Here is an 18,982-nt window from a genome sequence, read left to right as displayed (position 1 = left end):
TAATTTGTTATGATATTAGTATTGACATAATATCAAAGCACAGCTTGTAAAACAACAGTTCACCATAGTGATTTCTATTGTATTAGGTAATGAGTAGCTTATAAAATAACAATTCCTACTTGAGAAAATGCATTTCAGTATTTGTTCTTCGGTTCCGGCTGAAAGGAATTGCAAGACAGAGCCTGATGCTCTTTTCAAGCCCAGGCCCAAAGAAAACAAGACAAAATGAGAATAAAGGAAGAGGGGGTTGAAGGCTCAAGCACCAAGGAACCTAAAGACCTTCCTCTTAAAGCTATACAAATCTCACCAACCTTTGTAAAGAAACCGTCCGGGAGAACGGTATATTCAGAGAAGGTTGAGCAAGAGATGAAGTGATAGATCGTCTTGCCCTTGCAGGAGAGGCGGGTTGTACCGTCAGCTAAAGTGCCATTAGCTTTCAAAGATTCAACGAATTTTATGCACAAATTCGTGTCTGGCGATTTGCACATGAAGCACTCATGGCACTGGGACAGGAAAGACGACAGGACATGGTCACCTGCAGTAAATGGTTATTATTATTGCACAAAGGCTTCATAAACCTATATGCACAATGGAGCAATAAAATTCGCATTTGATTACTCTTAGCAATTGTCAGACTTAACAAATATGCAGACGGGAGGCGAACAGGCTCTCAATAGCTCCCAGGTGTATAATTTTTAAGTCCGACTGTTGTATAACATTAAAATAAAACAATTATGGATTTTATGATTATTAATAATATTAGCGTACCTAACTGTCAAAACCATTGGTAATATTAGATTAGACTGGTAATATTAGTGACTTCGGATAATAAATTCTTAACAGGTGAAAATAAGGCGCTCAGAAGAATATTAGGAATTAATCGGAGGAACAGGATATCAAATAACAGAATTAGATAAGTAACCGGGGTGCAGCCGGTCGATGAGTATGTTAGGTTCCCGCGCTGGAAGTGGCTAGGCCACGTGTATAGAAGACAGGGGATAGTACGAGATACACCGGGGTGGGTTGCCTTTGGTAGAAGGGGTAGAGGTAGGCCAACGGAGGCGTGGTTGAGGATAATGAGGGGTGGGGGGAAGCAGGAGACGAGTGTTTGGGAGATCTTGAGGAGTTAGCCTAGGACAGAAATGTTACATCCTTTCATTAGCGCGCTCCATATGAACATGCCCACACATTTAAAATGACAATGAAAGAATCATAAGATAGTGGTTTCTGTTTTAAGATTTTATAGGACGTTCACCCAGAAGTCCACTGGAATGAAAATTTAAGGAAGCATTACAATACTGGCCATGAGTGAACAAGGCAATAGAGCCAATACAATATGCCACGGTACCTTTGCCGGCAAACAATCTTTAATCAAATTATCAGTCTACGTCTTAATCACAAAATGACTTTATATAAAAATATACAAGAGTGGGCGTTATTCACTTTAAACCTTTACGTAACTGTCATTAGAACTAGTTGCCCGTCCAAAGATCTTACTTTATGTCATCGCATTACGTGAGTTACCCTTATCCAGTGGTCACCAGGGAGTTTGGGGACACGTGATCTTCGTTTCTCATCTTGTGATACGTCTCTCTCCAACAACACGATAACGAAAGTCACTCATAATATGATAAGGGAAACGATTAGTTTTAAGCGCAAAGTAAGCTCCCTCGTCGCAAGGAGAAGCAGATAATATAGAGATTAGACCCGACGGTGATACAACTGTCAGAATTGCCTTCTCATGCTGATGCCCTTGTTGCACTAACTTCAAGATGTGATCTCTTGTGGAAAAAGAATAAATTAAAAAAAATGTTGTTGTGACGCCAGGTTAATATAAATCGATTAATGCAAATGAACCTCAGTTTAATGTAGTTCGTTCGGTCACTCAGTTGATCGTGATCGCCCTTTCTGTTCATTGAGTTTCAGGCTTTGGAATTCTTCTCTGGCCTCCGTTTTCTCTAACACTGCCCATCTTCTTTTCTGAAGGAGTGTGAGCCCATTTTCATTCAGCCTTTTACTCATTATTATCTTAAGGGACAGGCTGGATGAAGGCATGAGTTTGAACTTTCCATCGGCCTCAGCATAAGATATTGTTGCTAACTGTTGACAAGACCTCAACTTCATAGAGGGGTTAGTGTATGAGGTGCACTGTAGGCATTACTTAAGGTTCTTTGCAGCGTGCCTTCCAAGGCCCCTAGCTGCAACCCCTTTCGTTCATTTTACTGTACCTCCTTTCATATTCTCTCTCTTCCACCTTACTTTCCACCCTCTCCTAAAAATTGATACATAGTGGAGGTGCGGGATTTTCCTCCTGTTACACCTTTCAGACCTTTTACTGTCAGTTTCCGTTTCAGCGCTGAATGACCTCACAGTTTCAGTTCAACAATGTCTAAAGACCTTGCCTTTACTATCAGTAATGAGGGCACATTCATCGGAACTAAGTCATAAGTTAACGTTTTAAGAAAATGTCCATAGAATTGAAAGCCTAAGTGGGAGGTTGAGAGAGGAGACAATAGAAAACGGATAATGAACAAATGACTGCAAATATAGATATGGTAATCAACACATTATATAACTGACCCTCTTTCACTGAAGTGACTCCCTCGCCCACGCTCTCCACGACCCCGCTGGCTTCGTGTCCCAGGATGCAGGGGAATTTGCGTTGGGCCAAAATACCCTTCCATCCACTCAGGTCACTGTGGCACAGACCTGTAGCTATGACCTGCAATGTAAATAGTTGCTTTTATTGATTTGTTTTCCTCGTGAAATATTTTAAAGTGCATGGAACTGTCATTCTGCCATATATTGTGATTTATCAGTATTCATTCTTTGTTTATAAGTCATTTTCTCAAATAGATGGTTATTATTATTATTATTCTTGTAAGCCAGGCTGCAATCTTAGCCGGAAAAGCGTAATGCGCAAGCCCGAACATCCGGTAGTGAGAGCAGCCCAGTACACTGAAGAAAATAGAGAAAAATGAACTGTGAAAGAAAGCAAATAAGGCAGTTGACAGCAAAAAAAAAAAAAAAAAAAAAAAACTAACGAGGAAAAATAATCCAAACAAATAAATAATCTGTGAAGTAAAGCTCATGTCAGTCTGTTTAGAGGAATAAATATTCATCTACTTCTTGAATATTTGTGCCTCATTAGGCATCCTCTTTGCCTTGTCTGTCACTTATGACCATTCTATTCTGTGGAATTATAAGTTAATGGCATACTGGGCTTATTAATAAGCGCAGCTAAACTTATTTCACATCATAAAACACATACCTTACCCACATTTATTTTAGCACAAGAAAATGCAAAACAGCTCAGTGTTCGATATATTAAAAGCATGGCCCATTTGGAAAATTACTCAAACATTTTTGTTATTTTTGATGGGACGTTACACAAGTATGTACTGTACATGAAATAACAGTTAAGAGTATAATTAATGAATATAGTAACATGCAGACCAATACAAATGTTCCTAAATAGACAGTAAGTCAGTCAGACGAATAGATTCAACACGTAAATTCCTTTACCTTAATCCGAATTTCCTTTGCTTTTGGTGGTGCCACTTCTATTTCCTCTATGGTCATAGGCTTGCCCATTTCCCAGGCAACAGCTGCCTTGCACTTGATAACCTGAAAATAAAGGTAAGCACGGCTAAATAATAGGATACTTTATCGTTAACATTTCGTACTTTACCTAGAAAACTCGACAAAATCGCATATGCATATATATATATATATATATATATATATATATATATATATATATATATATATATATATATATATATATATATATATATATATATATATATACATATATATTATATATATATATCAAAAATACATATATATACACACACACACACACACATATATATATATATATATATATATATATATATATATATATATATATATATATATATATATATATATATATTCACGATTTTAGAAAATTCATCCCTCCAGTCCGTTAGCTAGAAATCGAATTTAATGGCGGCTGGAGGAGACTCCCACTAGGGCAGGGGGTGAACTTATGTAGGCCTACCCTATGTCACCTGATTAGGGGACCATACTGACTTCTTAGCCCCATTATTGTAAGATTTTTTTTTTTGGGGTGGGGAGAAAGCTGTTAGGGACAGAAAGGCCAGTCAGGACTGTAGTTGGGTTGCTACACTAACCTTTAAGAGACTTAACTATAAGACCTATTCCTTTTCGACCTTTGTGCTGGCTGTGATTACCTCTTCCAGATCGACCGATGTCCTTGTGCCCAGCCCTAGAAATCGAATGAGAAGGGGTCGCGACCTCGCTGGTCACTCCATCGCAGACCGCAAAAGCACCCAGTTGGTGCGGTCTCTCCTCCTTTCACACTGGCAAGATTTCGAGACTTCTGCAGCAAAAATTCGTCTTTTGCAAGCGAGCTCCATGCACAGATGCAATAAGAATCCTGTTATCTGGCTCTTTGAGTGGTCTGCCCCTGCCCTTGTGAACCAAATAGCCGTAGACGTTTAACTGCCATCTTGCCAGGTGCACGAGTTCTTCTGATTCAGTGGACCAAGGGCGCTGGACGCAGTTCCCCCTTTGCAAATCCAGTTGCGTTAACCACCAAAAATCAATCAACCAGTCACAACCGCAGAGTTTCATTTGCATGTCAAACTATTTCAGGGCTGTAGCCCTTTTAGATTCAGTTATTTGCTATGCATTGTCTAGCTGTTATTGCACATTGTATGTGCTTGCTTACTGCTCAGTCAGACCTTTCTTATTAATTTCCTGATTGCTCCGTTTGTAAATAAAGTCAGTTTAAAGTTATTGACTGGTTTTTAAAAGGCGACCTCTGCTTCTCTGTTTACTTAGATGTGATATCAAGGCAAATCAGTTATTCATTACATTTATCGCTTACATTCTGAGCGCTGTGTGTTGGCCCTTAAGGCAGTTGAAGAAAAAAATTCATTTTCATTCTTCCAACTGGCCTCAGAATATAACAATACACACATATATATATATATATATATATATATATATATATATATATATATATATATATATATATTCATGAAGCTACAAATGTTGCTTAATGTCCAGTTCACGTTACTTCGGGAATATCCCCGATGGGGAATTATCACCGAAGGGGAATTTTTAAAGTGATAAATGGATCGGAACCGCCGGGTCTCGATCCCTCGGCACGGTAACTTCCAGCGACTCCATACGACGGTCAAACCATTGAACCACAGCGGTTCCGATCCATCTATCACTTTAAAAATTCCCTTTCTCTGATAATTCCCTATCGGGGATATTCCCGAAGTTGCGTGAATTGGATATTAAGCGATTTGTAGCTTCATGAATGTATATAAATCATGGTGTGATAAAAATTTCATATATATATATATATATATATATATATATATATATATATATATCATATTCCCTTAGCGGAAGTAGTTCTAGGACCTAGGTGTTTAATCCTTTGGCTCATTTTGGGATGGCGATGCTACCCATGTACCCTTCTCCACTGCCTGCTGCAACCCACTGCAGTCGACTGACTATCAGGTAAGTTACTACTACAGTCAGAAGAGACACAAAAGGGTATAATTAACGACTTGTGTTTAAATCACTCCGTTTCTCCTGGGAACTGCACCAGGGCCCTCTTTTCTTGTTTGGCGAGCATTATGACCACTAGGCCTGTGATACGAGTTCATTTTCAATAAATATTGGATAATTTCTCAAATTTCTCTGTGAAATATCTACGATAAAGAACGCGGTAATTCTATATATTAGCTCCGCGCCTGTTTTTACCTTTTCAACTGGTTTCTTCTACACTTTTAGGGGTTCTGATACTGGCGGTGCATCTGTTTGTTGTCGGCCAAATGGAATGTCCCTTCGCCGTGTTTAGTACTGGCCCGGGGCGGTGTTGGGTACCACACGTTAACAAGTTATTGCACTTTCCGGACGGGATATGAACCGTTCGAAACAGACGTACCCGTGCTCTGTCTTGTGAAGATCGCGTGCGGAAACCCCTTGTTGGATGGACTTAAGGGGTTAATTACAGGTTAATTACACTCGAGCGCCAAAAATTAAAGGTAAATTCATAATTAGCAACCAAAAAAAACTGTAGAAAAAGTTAAGTTAGAAGGCAGTCGCCGCCGCGGAGCTACTATATAGTTCTACCTAATTGGTCATTTTTTTTTACCGACATTCATTCACGACACCCCGAAATTTTAGGATGCTGGGATGAGTGGGTTGAGAAACTTGTCACCGATGAGACTCTAGTAAAATTAGAAGTTATCGTAATTAAAATATGCTCTGTAATTCACCATAATTTAGCTATCTTCACGGAAATCGCACTTACCTGACCCTTTGTGCTAGCCATTGCAGAAACTGTTTCGGGAGGATGAATTGTCACTCCGAAGTGCTCTGTCCAGATAGATTTTCCTCAGCGCTTGGATGGAACTGAACACTGTCCGGTAACACTCAGCTGATGTTGCCATGTTCGCAGTTTATACTTGGGACAATCAAACGAGCTTATGAATTTCGACATCATAGAAAGTGATTTATTCGTGTTACCGTTACCGATAATGTAAAGCAAGAGGAAAGATCGTATATACTGCCGTTAAGTAACATTTGAAGTCTGAAAATATTGGGTCTTTTTAATAAAAGTATCCCAACTCGTGATATTTGTTGCTGTGCGGACCTTACCACAAAAGAAAAAAAAAAGGCAATAAGTAGAAAAGAAAAACAAAGTGAAGGTCAAGAGGCACTAAATGGGGGCACCATATCAGAAGAGGAGAGAGAGAGAGAGAGAGAGAGAGAGAGAGAGAGGACTGGAGACCGGTTGCCACCTCAGTTCGTGATAAAGCTCCTTTATCATATCAGCTGAGTAAGCATATTTTCCTGTACCCTGTCAACCCAAAGGAGGGTAAATCTAACCTCCTTGGTCAACAACTCCCGCAAATAAAATAATGGGAATTCGAGCAGCTCATATACTGTATATACATATATATATATATATATATATATATATATATATATATATATATATATACACTAAAACACCATGTGTAGTTCTTTGTTGGACGAGTTGGTAGAGCTCTCAGCTAGCACTCTGCTAGCCCGAGTTCGAGTCTCCTGCCGGCCAATGAAGAATTAGAGGAATTTATTTCTGGTGATAGAAATTCATTTCTCAGTATAATGTGGTTCGGATTCCACAATAAGCTGTAGGTTCCGTTGCTACGTAATCAATTGGTTCTTAGCCACGTAAATAAGTCAATCCTTCGGGCCAGCCCTAGGAGAGCTGTTAATCAGCTCAGTGGTCTGGTTAAACTAAGGTATACTTAAAACACCATATGTACTGTACGTACACACACACACACACATATATATATATATATATATATATATATATATATATATATATATACAGTATATATATATGTATGTATCTATGTATGTATGCATGTATATGTATTATTAATATATATATATATATATATATATATATATATATATATATTTATATATATATATATATATATATATATATATATATATATATATATATATATATATATATATAAGGGCCGGAGCTGAGGCTCAGTATACATCACGAAGGAAGCAGTAGGAAAGGCATCCTCATCATCTACAGTTTATTTTTCAATGCCGACGTTTCGCGACGAATTCCAAGTCGCATTTTCAAGGCTATAAAATGTGATATAATTTGCGAACATTGCATTAATTTGTTATTGATGTTCGCAAATTATATAATATTTTATAGCCTTGAAAATGCGACTTGGAATTCGTCATGAAACGTCGGCATTGAAAAAATAAACTGTAGATGATGAGGATGCCTTTCCCTACTTTTTCGTGATATATATATATATATATATATATATATATATATATATATATATATATATATATATATATATATATATATTTTGTTCATGAAACATATATGAATTTAGTATGAACCAATACCGCAAGAAAATAACAGGCAGAAGTCCAGTGCCAAGCACTTCCACGTTGATTCACGCATCATCGGGGCACATACAGTATGTGACGCAGTTAAGGAGGTTAGTAGAAAGGTAAACAAACGGAACGACCACTGGACAAGGTAACCATACAAGCATCCAGGTCATGGATTAGACAAGTACGAATTTCTTTGCTTAAATGTATCTGTACCTTTTTCTTTTTATTTTAGAAACATCGAGATTAAACAGTCCAAAACTCGAGGTTAAATGTTTGACTTGATGAAATAAGATTCCGTCTCTGTATCGTTATTCGCTGCGCGGAACTGTGTACCTTGCGCGACTCTAGTTGATTCTAGTGCAATCGAATCTCTCAGTGCACAAATGAGGCACTTGCTGCTTGGCCAGTTCTTACGGAATATAGATGCTGTTTGATAAATGACTCGTACATCGGTACGAATGGTAACAATTGCCTTCTACAAGAGGTTTCGGTACTGTTTCCTTCTAACTTGATGCGCGTTCACACACACATGCAGTCAAATTTGCAAGTAAATGCATTCAACAAATTATTTTTGTAGTGCCTTGGAATCGAAGACGTTTCTGGAATATGCACTGCCAATAATATGATCAGTCGGGGTTCTACGAAATAAATTTTGTATGGTTGGAAACAATAGAATGTCTCTTAGCCTAATTGTTTTATTATTAGTGGTTATTATCATTTATTACGGTTTTAGAGCCTTTAAATTTTCCGTTCCAAGACTGTAAAATAAGCTCCCACTTGAAATCAGGACTGAAAATGCCAAGTCTTTCAGGGAAAAATTAAAAACTTCCAGTTGACTACTGTGACAGTGACTTTGACCATTAATAAGGAATACACCGTAAAAATTTCAGAATGTGCATTATTGTGTAAATGACGAGTGAGTTTCCAGTCTCGCAGAGTGCCTTCGGCGAAGTGGAACCTTAGAAAAAAAAGGAAGAAACAGTAATACGGTAGAAGAATATTGCAGATTTCGCTGTAAGGTAATGGGACATAGCGCCCATGTATTGTCCACAGTACAAAAACCTAGGTCTAGGATAATGCCATACTGAGAAGGGCGACCATAAACTCAGTAAGCATACAGAAACGAAAGAAAATTAGGATTCATGATTCCTGAGATGAAGAAATCTGGAAATGAAGGAATAGTGAGTGATTTTGACGTTAGAAAATGAGAATGAAAATGTGTTAAACTGGTAATCCTCACCTTCTAAACCAATAAAGGAAAGCAAACTGAAGGAATTGCAGGGGGCATAGTACACTCAAAAGAATTCTTGAACAACACTCATCTTCATCATTTTGGGGGTTAATAACTGAAACAGGTATATGACGTGAGAAAGGAAGAATGAATATAAGTTGATGCTATTTCAAAAGCAAATTGTATAGACTGCCGGGGAGGAAGTGTGGTAAATGAATGTAGGAAGTACGGAAGTAAGATATAAATGGAACTGTACACAAATCAAAGACTTAAAAAGGTGTAAGGCATAATACGATGAAGGTTGAGGTTCACCGATGGAAGGGGCGTAAAGAAGTGTAGATGACTGAAGTACAAGAGAAGCAATAATGATGACGAAGGCCGGACTAAATATGGTGGAACCAAACGAGCTTTAAAAGAAAACGTAGTGAAACGGGCTGTGATTTGTGTAACGGAGAGAAAAAAACATTTAATGGCAAAAATCTTCAGAAAATGAACATTAAGGTGAAGAAATTAGAATGCACAACTGAAGGATTGGCAGGATTGATAATAATGGTTTTGGAATATTATATATATATATATATATATATATATATATATATATATATATATATATATATATATATATATATATATATATATATATATATATTAAAAAGAAAGAGTGCTGTCAGGGTAAATTACAACTAACGAAGATGAATCTCTCTCTCTCTCTCTCTCTCTCTCTCTCTCTCTCTCTCTCTCTCTCTCTCTCTCTCTCTCTCTCTCTATATATATATATATATATATATATATTAAAAGAAAGAGTGCTGTTAGGGCACATTATAACTAACGAGAATGAACTTTCTTGGGTACTACCGTACCGAGTTAGAGGGTACAGAACTGTGGATGGAGCAACGAGTCACCAGAAACTAATCCAGAATTAGTGGAGAATTTAGAAATTATATAAGAGAAAACTGATAGGAAAGGAACGGAGGAAGTCAGGCTAAGCATCTTTCAAAGAAATTATCTCGCGACGATAAAATGCGTTGTAGATTCTGGATGACGCTTGGGTATCCTAGAGAATTAATGACGAAAATAATATGTTTTACATTATTTCAGTTTTTTCTTTAATCCTAGGCGTTAAAATATGGCTGCATTATTTCAGAATTTGATCTTTTAAATAAATATTTTGCGAATACTGAAAATGACATTTGTGATCCATTTCCTATCAATGAATTTGTTGGAAAATCCGTTCTTTGTCCAACGCTCCTCCGCCAGTTAGCCCCATAATGTTTTATCATCCATCTTTTGTACTTTTCTTGAATGCCTAGGTTGTGATGTCATAGATTTTTTTACATAAATATGTCTATTTTCTTTCTAGTACTTGGCACAAAAATATTGAATAACCTGAGTGCTGCTATCAGCTATCTAATAATAATGTAGAAACAGCTCTAAAAAATGATTTATTGTTGATCTAGCGCGACTATTCTGATATGAAAGATAAGAAGTTAGATAAGATTATGCAGATACTTTTCTTATGAAGGTCCCTCTTATTTCACATTCCTTACAAATTCTTTTACGAATAGTATTATGATGCTACTGCGCATTCGTTTCAAATGGAAATCGGCATTTGTGATCACGAACGTGAATCGTTCTGCCTTATGATGCTGATTCAAGCATATATGAGTCATTATGCAGGACAACTCTGCCTTTAATCTTATAAACAATCCCGTCAGAACTAGAACAGCTGGGGTGTGTTCAAACTCCTTGAAAAGTGGAGGACTGATTTTTTAAAATTTCAAATGCTCTTCGTAACAAAAGGTAGACCAGAATATATATAGTAAATATTGTCATGAACTCATTAATAACACGTGTGATAAAATTCAATAACACACGCCGCAGAGTTGCATGTTTATATCTTTCGCCCCCAAAGAACAAATAACACTGGATATGCGAACGTTCGGTAAGGGGCTATTATCGAACTTAGTGAACGCGACCTCCTGTTGTTTACAGTCGTTCCGAACTCGGAGAGTCGTCGTGGGAACATGAAACTTCGGCTGTCGGTTATTTGCTTGTTTTGCGATTTACTCGTCCCGTTACGACGGACTTCCGCTCCTATCGCCATCGACGTGGAATCCGTACGAGAAAAGACGCACTGACTTGATCACATGGTCTGCGAGTGACAAACGTCGCATAACATAAGGCTAGTCTTGTTATAAACCTTTGTATACCTTCTTATCTTCAGAGAGGCTAAAGGTCAGTTTGGCCCAGTCACGAAATTTGTCGCAGATCGGGCTGTTCGTATATTTAGCTATGATCTATATGCTAGGCGAAGGCCCATTTTTTTTTATTAAAGACTTTCGGTGTTGTAGGCTAGGTGTCAGATTGAGGCTAAAGCCAATTTTGTTAAGTAGATTAGGCTGGTCATTAGCTGGTCGTAGGCATCACTTAAGTAGGGTCCTCCATATCGGGCTAGCGTCGCACTGCAGGCATTACTTAAGGTTCTTTGCAGCGTGCCTGCGGCCCCTAGCCTAGCTGCAACCCCTTTTGTTCCATTTACTGTACCACCTTTCATATTCTCTTTCTTCCATCTTACTTTCCACCCTCTCCTAACAGCTGATTCATAGCGCAACTGCAAGGTTTTCTTCCTGTTACACCTTTTAAACCTTTTACTGACAATTTCCATTTCAGCGCTGAATGACCTCATAGGTCCCAGTGCTTGGCATTTTGCCTAAATTGGATATTCAGTTCAGTTTAATATAAGTAAGGCCCTTATCTCAATGTAGAACAAGCATATTGGTAAATAATACTGATTAACCTTACTGGCGTAGCCTTACGTAAATTAGTTTAAACTAGTTGCCTAGAGGGCTAGACCTTAATTCGCAGAGGCCTGTGAAATGAATTTATCTTTTCCATCATATTTTTACAAATTAAAAATACTGTCATCAAGGTTAGGGGAAGGTGAGGCTTAACCCGAGTCAAAGGTTAGCCAGGACCCATGATGCTGTCATAACTCGCATGAACTTATTTGCTTGTGTTTGTGGGGGACGATCTTTCTGCCAGTGTATCTGCAGAGTAGTTAAGTTTTGCAGGAGGAACAATAGGCAACCCAGTGAAGTTCCAACCTACAACACTTAACATTATGAGTAATATAATTTAATTTCATGCTTAATACATGACCTATATAGCCAGGTGTTTAGTGTTGACAGTTTTAAGTGCTGCAGTATGTATTTCTAGATTTTGTTTTTTGTATCTGAGAAACTAGCTATTATTAACTAGTTTTGGCAGGTGCACTTGATTATTGAAACACTTTCTAACAGACATATTGTAAGTTGTTATTGTCCAGAATTCTAGAATATATGATTCTTAAACAATTGGCTGTAAAATTTTACTGTAAATCATTATTATATTTCAGGCTTGAAAATATTTAATGACATTTTATTGTGTGCCCTGAATGTATCATACATTTGTTTCATTTGCAAATGACCTGAGTAACCACAACGAACCTAACCTAACCTAACTAAGGTTACCCAAGTGCATGATATTAGTTTGAAAACATGCAAGAAAGTTACTTCAATCTGAATAAGAACTGTCATTGGGATTTAAGGTATATCTTTGATTCAGTTGTGCATAAGCTACTTCTAAACAAATTACAATCCATTGTTGTTAATGTTGAAGCCGTGAAGTATTAGGAAGACTACTTGAGTGAGGGGGTATTTGGTATTGCCCTAACTTTGGTATGTATAACACACTCACTCCTTTCCTTTTTTTTGTATTATTATTTAACTCTATTCATACTTTTATTTTTAGTGTATTTTCTGATTTTTACACACACACTCCTTCACTTATTTTTATTTTTATTTTATTCTTTCTCATTTTTATTTTTACTATGCTTTCTCATTTACATAGGATTTAGCTTGTGATTGTGAGCTGGAATGGCCGTTTAAATTTCAGACAAAGTCATTAACTACTGACGGTAGGGGGGAAGTCCCACCCACTTGTTGGTCTGCACTCCACTTTGCTTTTGGCTGCCGTCGAGTGAAGTCATGTACTGTGCTCTCTGCCCAAGTGCTGTTCGCTTTCCATGTGGAGAGAAGCCACTAGACCCTTTGGGACTGTAAAGAGTGCCTCACCTTAGTGAGGTAGATCCTCATTTGCTGTGCGTGTCTTGATGTGGGCATGACTGTAATCAGTCTTGCCCTTGCTCAGAGTGCTGGGTCTGGCTCTCTGAGCAGTGGTTGAAGTTTGCCAGGAAAAAGAAAAGAGAGAAGAAAGTTTCCCTGATATCATTAGAGTGCAATACTCTGTTTGTGACACCGAAGACTTTCTCTGGTTCCTTCTTGTCCCTGGTCAAACTTCCACCTGCAGTTACCACTCCTAAGGGAGGAGTTTGCCCTTCGTTGACTCTTACAACTACATCAGTAGAGAGCTGCTGGGGAGCGGGTGAAGGCAAACAGCCCGGTTCTTCTACAGCAGTTTCGCTTTGCTTAGAGGAGGAGTTGTCTGTGGGATGATGCTCGTTCTTGGGGCTTAGGGAAGCTGCCTCACCTAATCCGAGCTTCTTTGAAGCTCCTTAGGGAGCTCCGGCCCTCCCAGGGTCTCCCCAGAGTTTTGCATGACAGGTCTGATTGATCACTTGAATACTGCGCAAGAACTTGTCACTGCTTTGACTGTAACCATGACATCTTTTACAGTTATGGTATCCACTGGCTCGAGGATGACCACCACATCCTTGGTACCTCCATACATCCCTTCAGCGATGTAGCCCCAGGTAATGCCGTAAATATCGTTGTTGGGTGATGTCCTCCACATGCTGTTGTCTAAAGCTGCCAATTCAGATGCTTATGCCTTCCCCCTTTATCAACAAAGAAAAGTATGAAACAAGTTTCAAGTACAGTGTAAGAGGTGCTTAAAGACTCCCGTCGAGCCTTAGTATCCTCAGAGGGAATGATTTTCAGACTTTGTAGTGCTCTTGGTAGATTCCTTTCATATTCTACTGTAAAGGAAAAATCAACTTAAACTCCCAAATTCCATGCAGTTCCACTAAACTTCCACATCCCACACTTAACCGCTTGGAGATGCTCAACTGTCTCCTCCCAACAAGGGGGTTTTATAAGATATCTCAGATTCTATCCATAATCAGGTGAGAAACAAATCAAAGTGAGACTTGTATCAGGAAGCATGGGTTTGTTCATTGTTTCAAAAGCCAGCTCCCAGAGAATTTTCAGCACCTGTACACTTACAGATATCAAAGTTTCTTTGCTTCAGTTTCTTGTTGGATGAGTCGGTAGAGTTGTCTGCCAGTTATTCTGCTAGCCTCTAGCCTCGGGAATTCTCCGGCCAGTTAATGAAGAATTAGAGGAATGCATTTCTGGTGATAGAAATTCACCTCAGTATAATGGTTCTGGATTCCACAATAAGCTGTAGGTCCCATTGCTAGGTAACCATTGTTCTTAAATGTGAAATAAGTCAGATCCTTCCAGGCCAGCCCTAGGAGAGCTGTTAATGCTCAGTGGTCTGGTTAAACTAAGATATACATAACTTTAACTTTTTTGCTTTTATGGATATAGTAAGAGTTTTTGCTGTCTGCTTTTAAGGTAATACTTTATGCTTTCCTTGGTATTGCATCATGGCAGTTGGATCTAGCTAATGATCAGCACCTTAATGTGCTGAGATCTGAAGAGATTGAATCCCTTAGAACTCTCTGTGGAATTTAGGCGTTATGAAATTTTATTGGCAGAGTCTATTGAGCCTTTGAAATCCTCTTTTTAAGTATTTACTGTGGAGCACTTTTGGTCAGCACTGTCAGCAGTCAAAAGGGTAAGTTTATTGCACGCATTCTCTTGTAAGGCTGTTTTAAAGGGAATGCTATTTTATCTTTTTCTTGCTGTAGAGCTGAGATTGATGTTAAAGCTGAGTTTTCTTCTGAGCATTGAAGGAATTCCAAATTTAACTTCTTTGGTGTGGGGAGGAAGAGGAAACACTTCTCTGAACTATTATGACAGGTAAAATTTATTTAGGTAGGTTAGGCCTGGAAGAGACAAAGTTAACCTTTTATGTTATGGTTTTAGAAAACCTAGAATGTCTTTGTCAAGAACACAGCGTTCTCTGTGACGTATTTGATCAGGTTAGTGCATGAGAAACTGGTTCCATACATTTCATCTTTATTGAAGGTAAACATTCATAATGTAAGTGCTGTAGCAACTTCATTAAGTTTTATGCCGAATTTGTTTCTTGAGGATATGATTCTTGCAGCACAGTAGAAGTGCAATTTGGTTTTTGCTGCTCATTCCCCTAAGTACACAGAATCACGTCCGAAAAGGATAAAGCCCTTAGTTTGCTACTGTGTCTTATCTTGAACCGAAGAAAGAGAAATCTTTTAGGCTCCTTGTTTTAGGTCCTGGCTTTTGATATTTTGATGAGCATGGAGGTACATATATCGTATAGGGGTGTACCTGTACGTATACCATAAAGGTATTTAATTTTAGTCAACTGTCATTTTTGGGATGGGTACTTAATGCCGCTTCTGTTTCATTCTGACCGAATTGAAGTGGCTTTCTCTGCAAGGATGCTCTTTGCTGCACACATACGAGAGCCCTGCTCCCTGGATGGAATCCAACTTCTGGCAACAGTGAGATCCAGAAAGGATTCTAGATTAGGTACAACGTTCTGGGTTTCTTGCAAGAAACCCTTACCTACTGTTAAAGTAGACCCTGCCCAACCTCCCCACTACTTAGTGGGCTGTGAAGGAGAATTCTGACGAGCTAAAACATTTGAAACATACCTGGTAGAAAACTAGTGTACTAGATAGTTATCTGGGTCAGTCATGCAATCTTCTTTTGTTTAAATGTTAACTTGCCTATTTCTGCAGAGATATAAGCCTTTAGCTATCTGTAACAGTAGGTAAGTATGCAAATGATAAAATTTATTATGAAAATTTATATAAAGAAGTAGTACAAAGAAGTGATGGGTTCCATCAATGGATTTGCCCCTCATATTCATGTAACCATTGGAGTGATGCATTTACATTTATTTCATGTAGATAGATTAATAACAGCTTGAGCTGGTAGTTTGTCTTGAATTGGCTAATGGATTCAGGGGGTGTGAGCGTGTGTTTTACTATTAATGACAGTTGACAGTTAATAATAATTATGCCATGAAAGTAGTAATTTTTATGAGGCATGTCTGGCTTAACATTAAAATTTTAATTTTCTGTATTGATATTCACAGCATTATTCTAATGCTGAGGTATATGATTCTAAAATGAGGTAGAAAAATGGTACAGTACAGTGTAGTTTTTTTTTTTGAAGCTGTTTAGAGATATTTCATACTAGGTATGGTGCATTTGATTTAAAACAAATTTATACAGACTGCAGTCATGCCTAAGGTAATGTTTAATTTGTAGTGTCTTAAAAATGGAGTTTTCATGCATGTATATGGTGATTACTTTTGTTAATGTTAACACATTGAATTGTTTATGTATTTTTGTTCTGATCGCACACACTCATTCTTTGTTGCCCCCTTATGCTTCATTACAACTAATAGCCACTTAAAATAGTATATTTTTGATGAGACTGTTGTGTCTGTGCCCCAAAGGGTGGTAACATGAGCTTTAAATACAGTGGCATTTGGCTTTCTGTGGTGGTTATCCATCCCGATACTGACCTGATAAAGATTACTGACGTGTCATTGTTACGTATCTACAGAAGGATTAAAATGTTTTGTTAAGTAATTCAGGGTTCACCTTGTGAAGTGTTATTTCATTAACACCTTTATCTTATCACAAATGTTTGTTAATCTATAAGGCTGTTTTTTTTCAATCTTATCTCATTCTCTCCTGTGCTGCCTTTCAGAGGGGATCGCTCTCTATGAAGAGTACTTAACATCTATAACATATTTCATGAGGCAAGTCTTTTTTTTTTCTGAATATTTGATGTTTGTGCATTTTGGTAACTGACTGCAAGCCCTACAAGTGATTGAAATTGTGAAGCTGCTCCTTTGTTGTGATAAATCAAGGTAAGGTCTGTAAAGTAGGACAGGGCCAAGTTTGAGTAAGTACAGTATATTAAAAGGAGCATATGAAAAGCAGAGGACAGAAATCAATGCACCTGCAGTTGGAGGGATGTTCCTTAGAACCTCTAGCACTGCTTACAATGTGCTACTTCAAGGTACACTGTAAGTGTTTCTTCCTGTAAGGTGTTTGGTGTGATTTTCCCTCCATCTAGGCATTTCATCCTGAGAACCAGTTATCATTAGATAGATTTTTGTTGTGATATCTGACTAATCAGGTGATACTCGTTTTTTTAACAAAGCCATAGGCTAAGCCCAGACAGAGGATGTACAAGCAAAACAAATGCTAAGACGACTCAATATTATGATTGCTACAAAAGCTTCATAACATTGTGCCTATTAGAAACACTTTCAAGGCTAGTATTATCATCAGATATTGAGGAAAAGAAGCATTTAGGAAACAAGCTGAAATTATAGAGAATGTAGATAAATTACTGAAACAATGCTGTAAAAAGTAAGATGCAGTTATATTTTATGCCTCAAAGCAGCTTATGGTGTGCGAGAATGGACAAATGGAAGGAGGCATGTACAGTAATTTATTTACAACATACCTTTGGCTCTTTATAACTTTTATATTAATATTGTCTAAATTTTCCAACTTTTTCCCATTGCTAGACTTCTGTATGTATTATGATGCATAATATGAAAGTTGCTAATATAAAAGCTGGCTGTAATGTAACTGTTTGTGAAAAGATTCATATGTTAACTGTACACATGCAACTGATGCCCTTAATACAATCCTCCTTAGAATTTCAAAAACTAAATAGGAGTGCCAGTTTTCTGCTTGATAGTGCATCTGATAACATTCTTCAAACAGAGTGATACTTTGTGAGAGTTGCATCACCTGTTCATATAATGTTTTCATATTATTTACCATGACAATATTGAATTTAGGTTTTGTTTATTATCCTTATAAGTGGACAGTGGCCATTAAGTGACCCATTTCATTATTGTCCCTGTGCCCTATAAGCACCTGCACATGGCTTTTAGGGATGGCAGCTTAATATTTCACTGTGTAAAGCTAGGTTTTGCTATAGATGGTAAATGGCCACACATCAGCCACTCAGAAGAGTGGGAGCCTTTGATGGAGTAAGACCAGCTTAATCTAACAAAAATAACAGGGTAAATTTTTAGCAGTGCATACAACAGTTTAGCAAAGCCCATGTCATGTAGAGGCACAGTGAATGTCCTTATGTATTTTCTTTGTAGCTTCTATTGTAGATTCTGAAAAAGGTATGGAGTTTCAGTTGCTGTAGTTATTTTTACAGATAACTTGTATTTTTAACCTTATAGATTTGTTTTGATTCATTTAAACATTCAATTTCAGACAATGGAGGGCATTTGGTATTGCTTAATACAGCTGCAGGACTACATCAATGAAATATGTAAGGACACACCAAGTTGGCAAATAATTCTTAGGACTGCTGGAGTGACACTGGTACTTGTTTGGTTGAAGGGCTTCTTGTTCCAAGATGAAAGTAAGTTGTTTATCAGAGTATTTGTTTGATATGTCATGTATAGATACTTGTTCTTCTGTTATTGTTAGAAGAGTGTGTTTCCAATATTGAATTATTGCAGTTAAAATCTAAATGGGTAATTACTTTGAGGTATGGGTTCCTGTGGGAAGTGTACACACACACTCACACAAGACAAGTGTGTTAGTGTGCTGTGAGAATGCTGTGATAACTTTGGTAGCCTAGTGGTTACTGGATAAAGGCAACTGATATTTTTGTTGGTTGATTG

At 37.7% G+C, this 18,982-nt stretch overlaps 2 protein-coding genes across 10 annotated transcripts in view; one reads left to right on the top strand and one right to left on the bottom strand.

Moving 5' to 3' along the window:
• Positions 1 to 6,500, bottom strand: part of LOC136847233 (alcohol dehydrogenase class-3-like) — a 28,193-nt gene extending 21,693 nt beyond the window's left edge. Inside the window, exons 1-4 of one of the 2 annotated variants that reach the window (XM_067118715.1) lie at positions 6,344 to 6,500; positions 3,526 to 3,627; positions 2,581 to 2,722; positions 312 to 535 (exon numbers count right to left, since the gene is read on the bottom strand). In XM_067118715.1, the coding sequence (XP_066974816.1) occupies positions 312 to 535; positions 2,581 to 2,722; positions 3,526 to 3,627; positions 6,344 to 6,364 (489 nt within the window). In that variant the 5' untranslated portion in view covers positions 6,365 to 6,500. The remainder of the gene's footprint in view (positions 1 to 311; positions 536 to 2,580; positions 2,723 to 3,525; positions 3,628 to 6,343) is intronic. The other variant, XM_067118713.1, reaches the window with a different exon arrangement.
• Positions 6,501 to 11,018: 4,518 nt separating this feature from the next.
• LOC136847232 (sphingosine-1-phosphate lyase-like) overlaps positions 11,019 to 18,982 on the top strand; it is a 39,059-nt gene continuing 31,095 nt past the window's right edge. Inside the window, exons 1-3 of one of the 8 annotated variants that reach the window (XR_010855668.1) lie at positions 11,155 to 11,372; positions 17,023 to 17,074; positions 18,567 to 18,717. Coding sequence is in view for 4 of the 8 variants with exons in the window: in XM_067118709.1 (XP_066974810.1) it covers positions 18,570 to 18,717 (148 nt within the window). In the remaining 4 variants the exon portion in view is untranslated. Of the gene's footprint in view, positions 11,426 to 17,022; positions 17,075 to 18,566; positions 18,718 to 18,982 lie in introns of all 8 variants that reach the window. The other 7 variants (XM_067118710.1, XM_067118711.1, XR_010855669.1 and 4 more) reach the window with 7 other exon arrangements.

This window comes from Macrobrachium rosenbergii, chromosome 16 (genome assembly GCF_040412425.1).
Source record: "Macrobrachium rosenbergii isolate ZJJX-2024 chromosome 16, ASM4041242v1, whole genome shotgun sequence".
NCBI classification, from domain to species: domain Eukaryota; kingdom Metazoa; phylum Arthropoda; class Malacostraca; order Decapoda; family Palaemonidae; genus Macrobrachium; species Macrobrachium rosenbergii.
The sequence above is the reverse complement of the archived record's forward strand: the minus strand, read 5'-3'. Positions and strand labels throughout refer to the sequence as shown.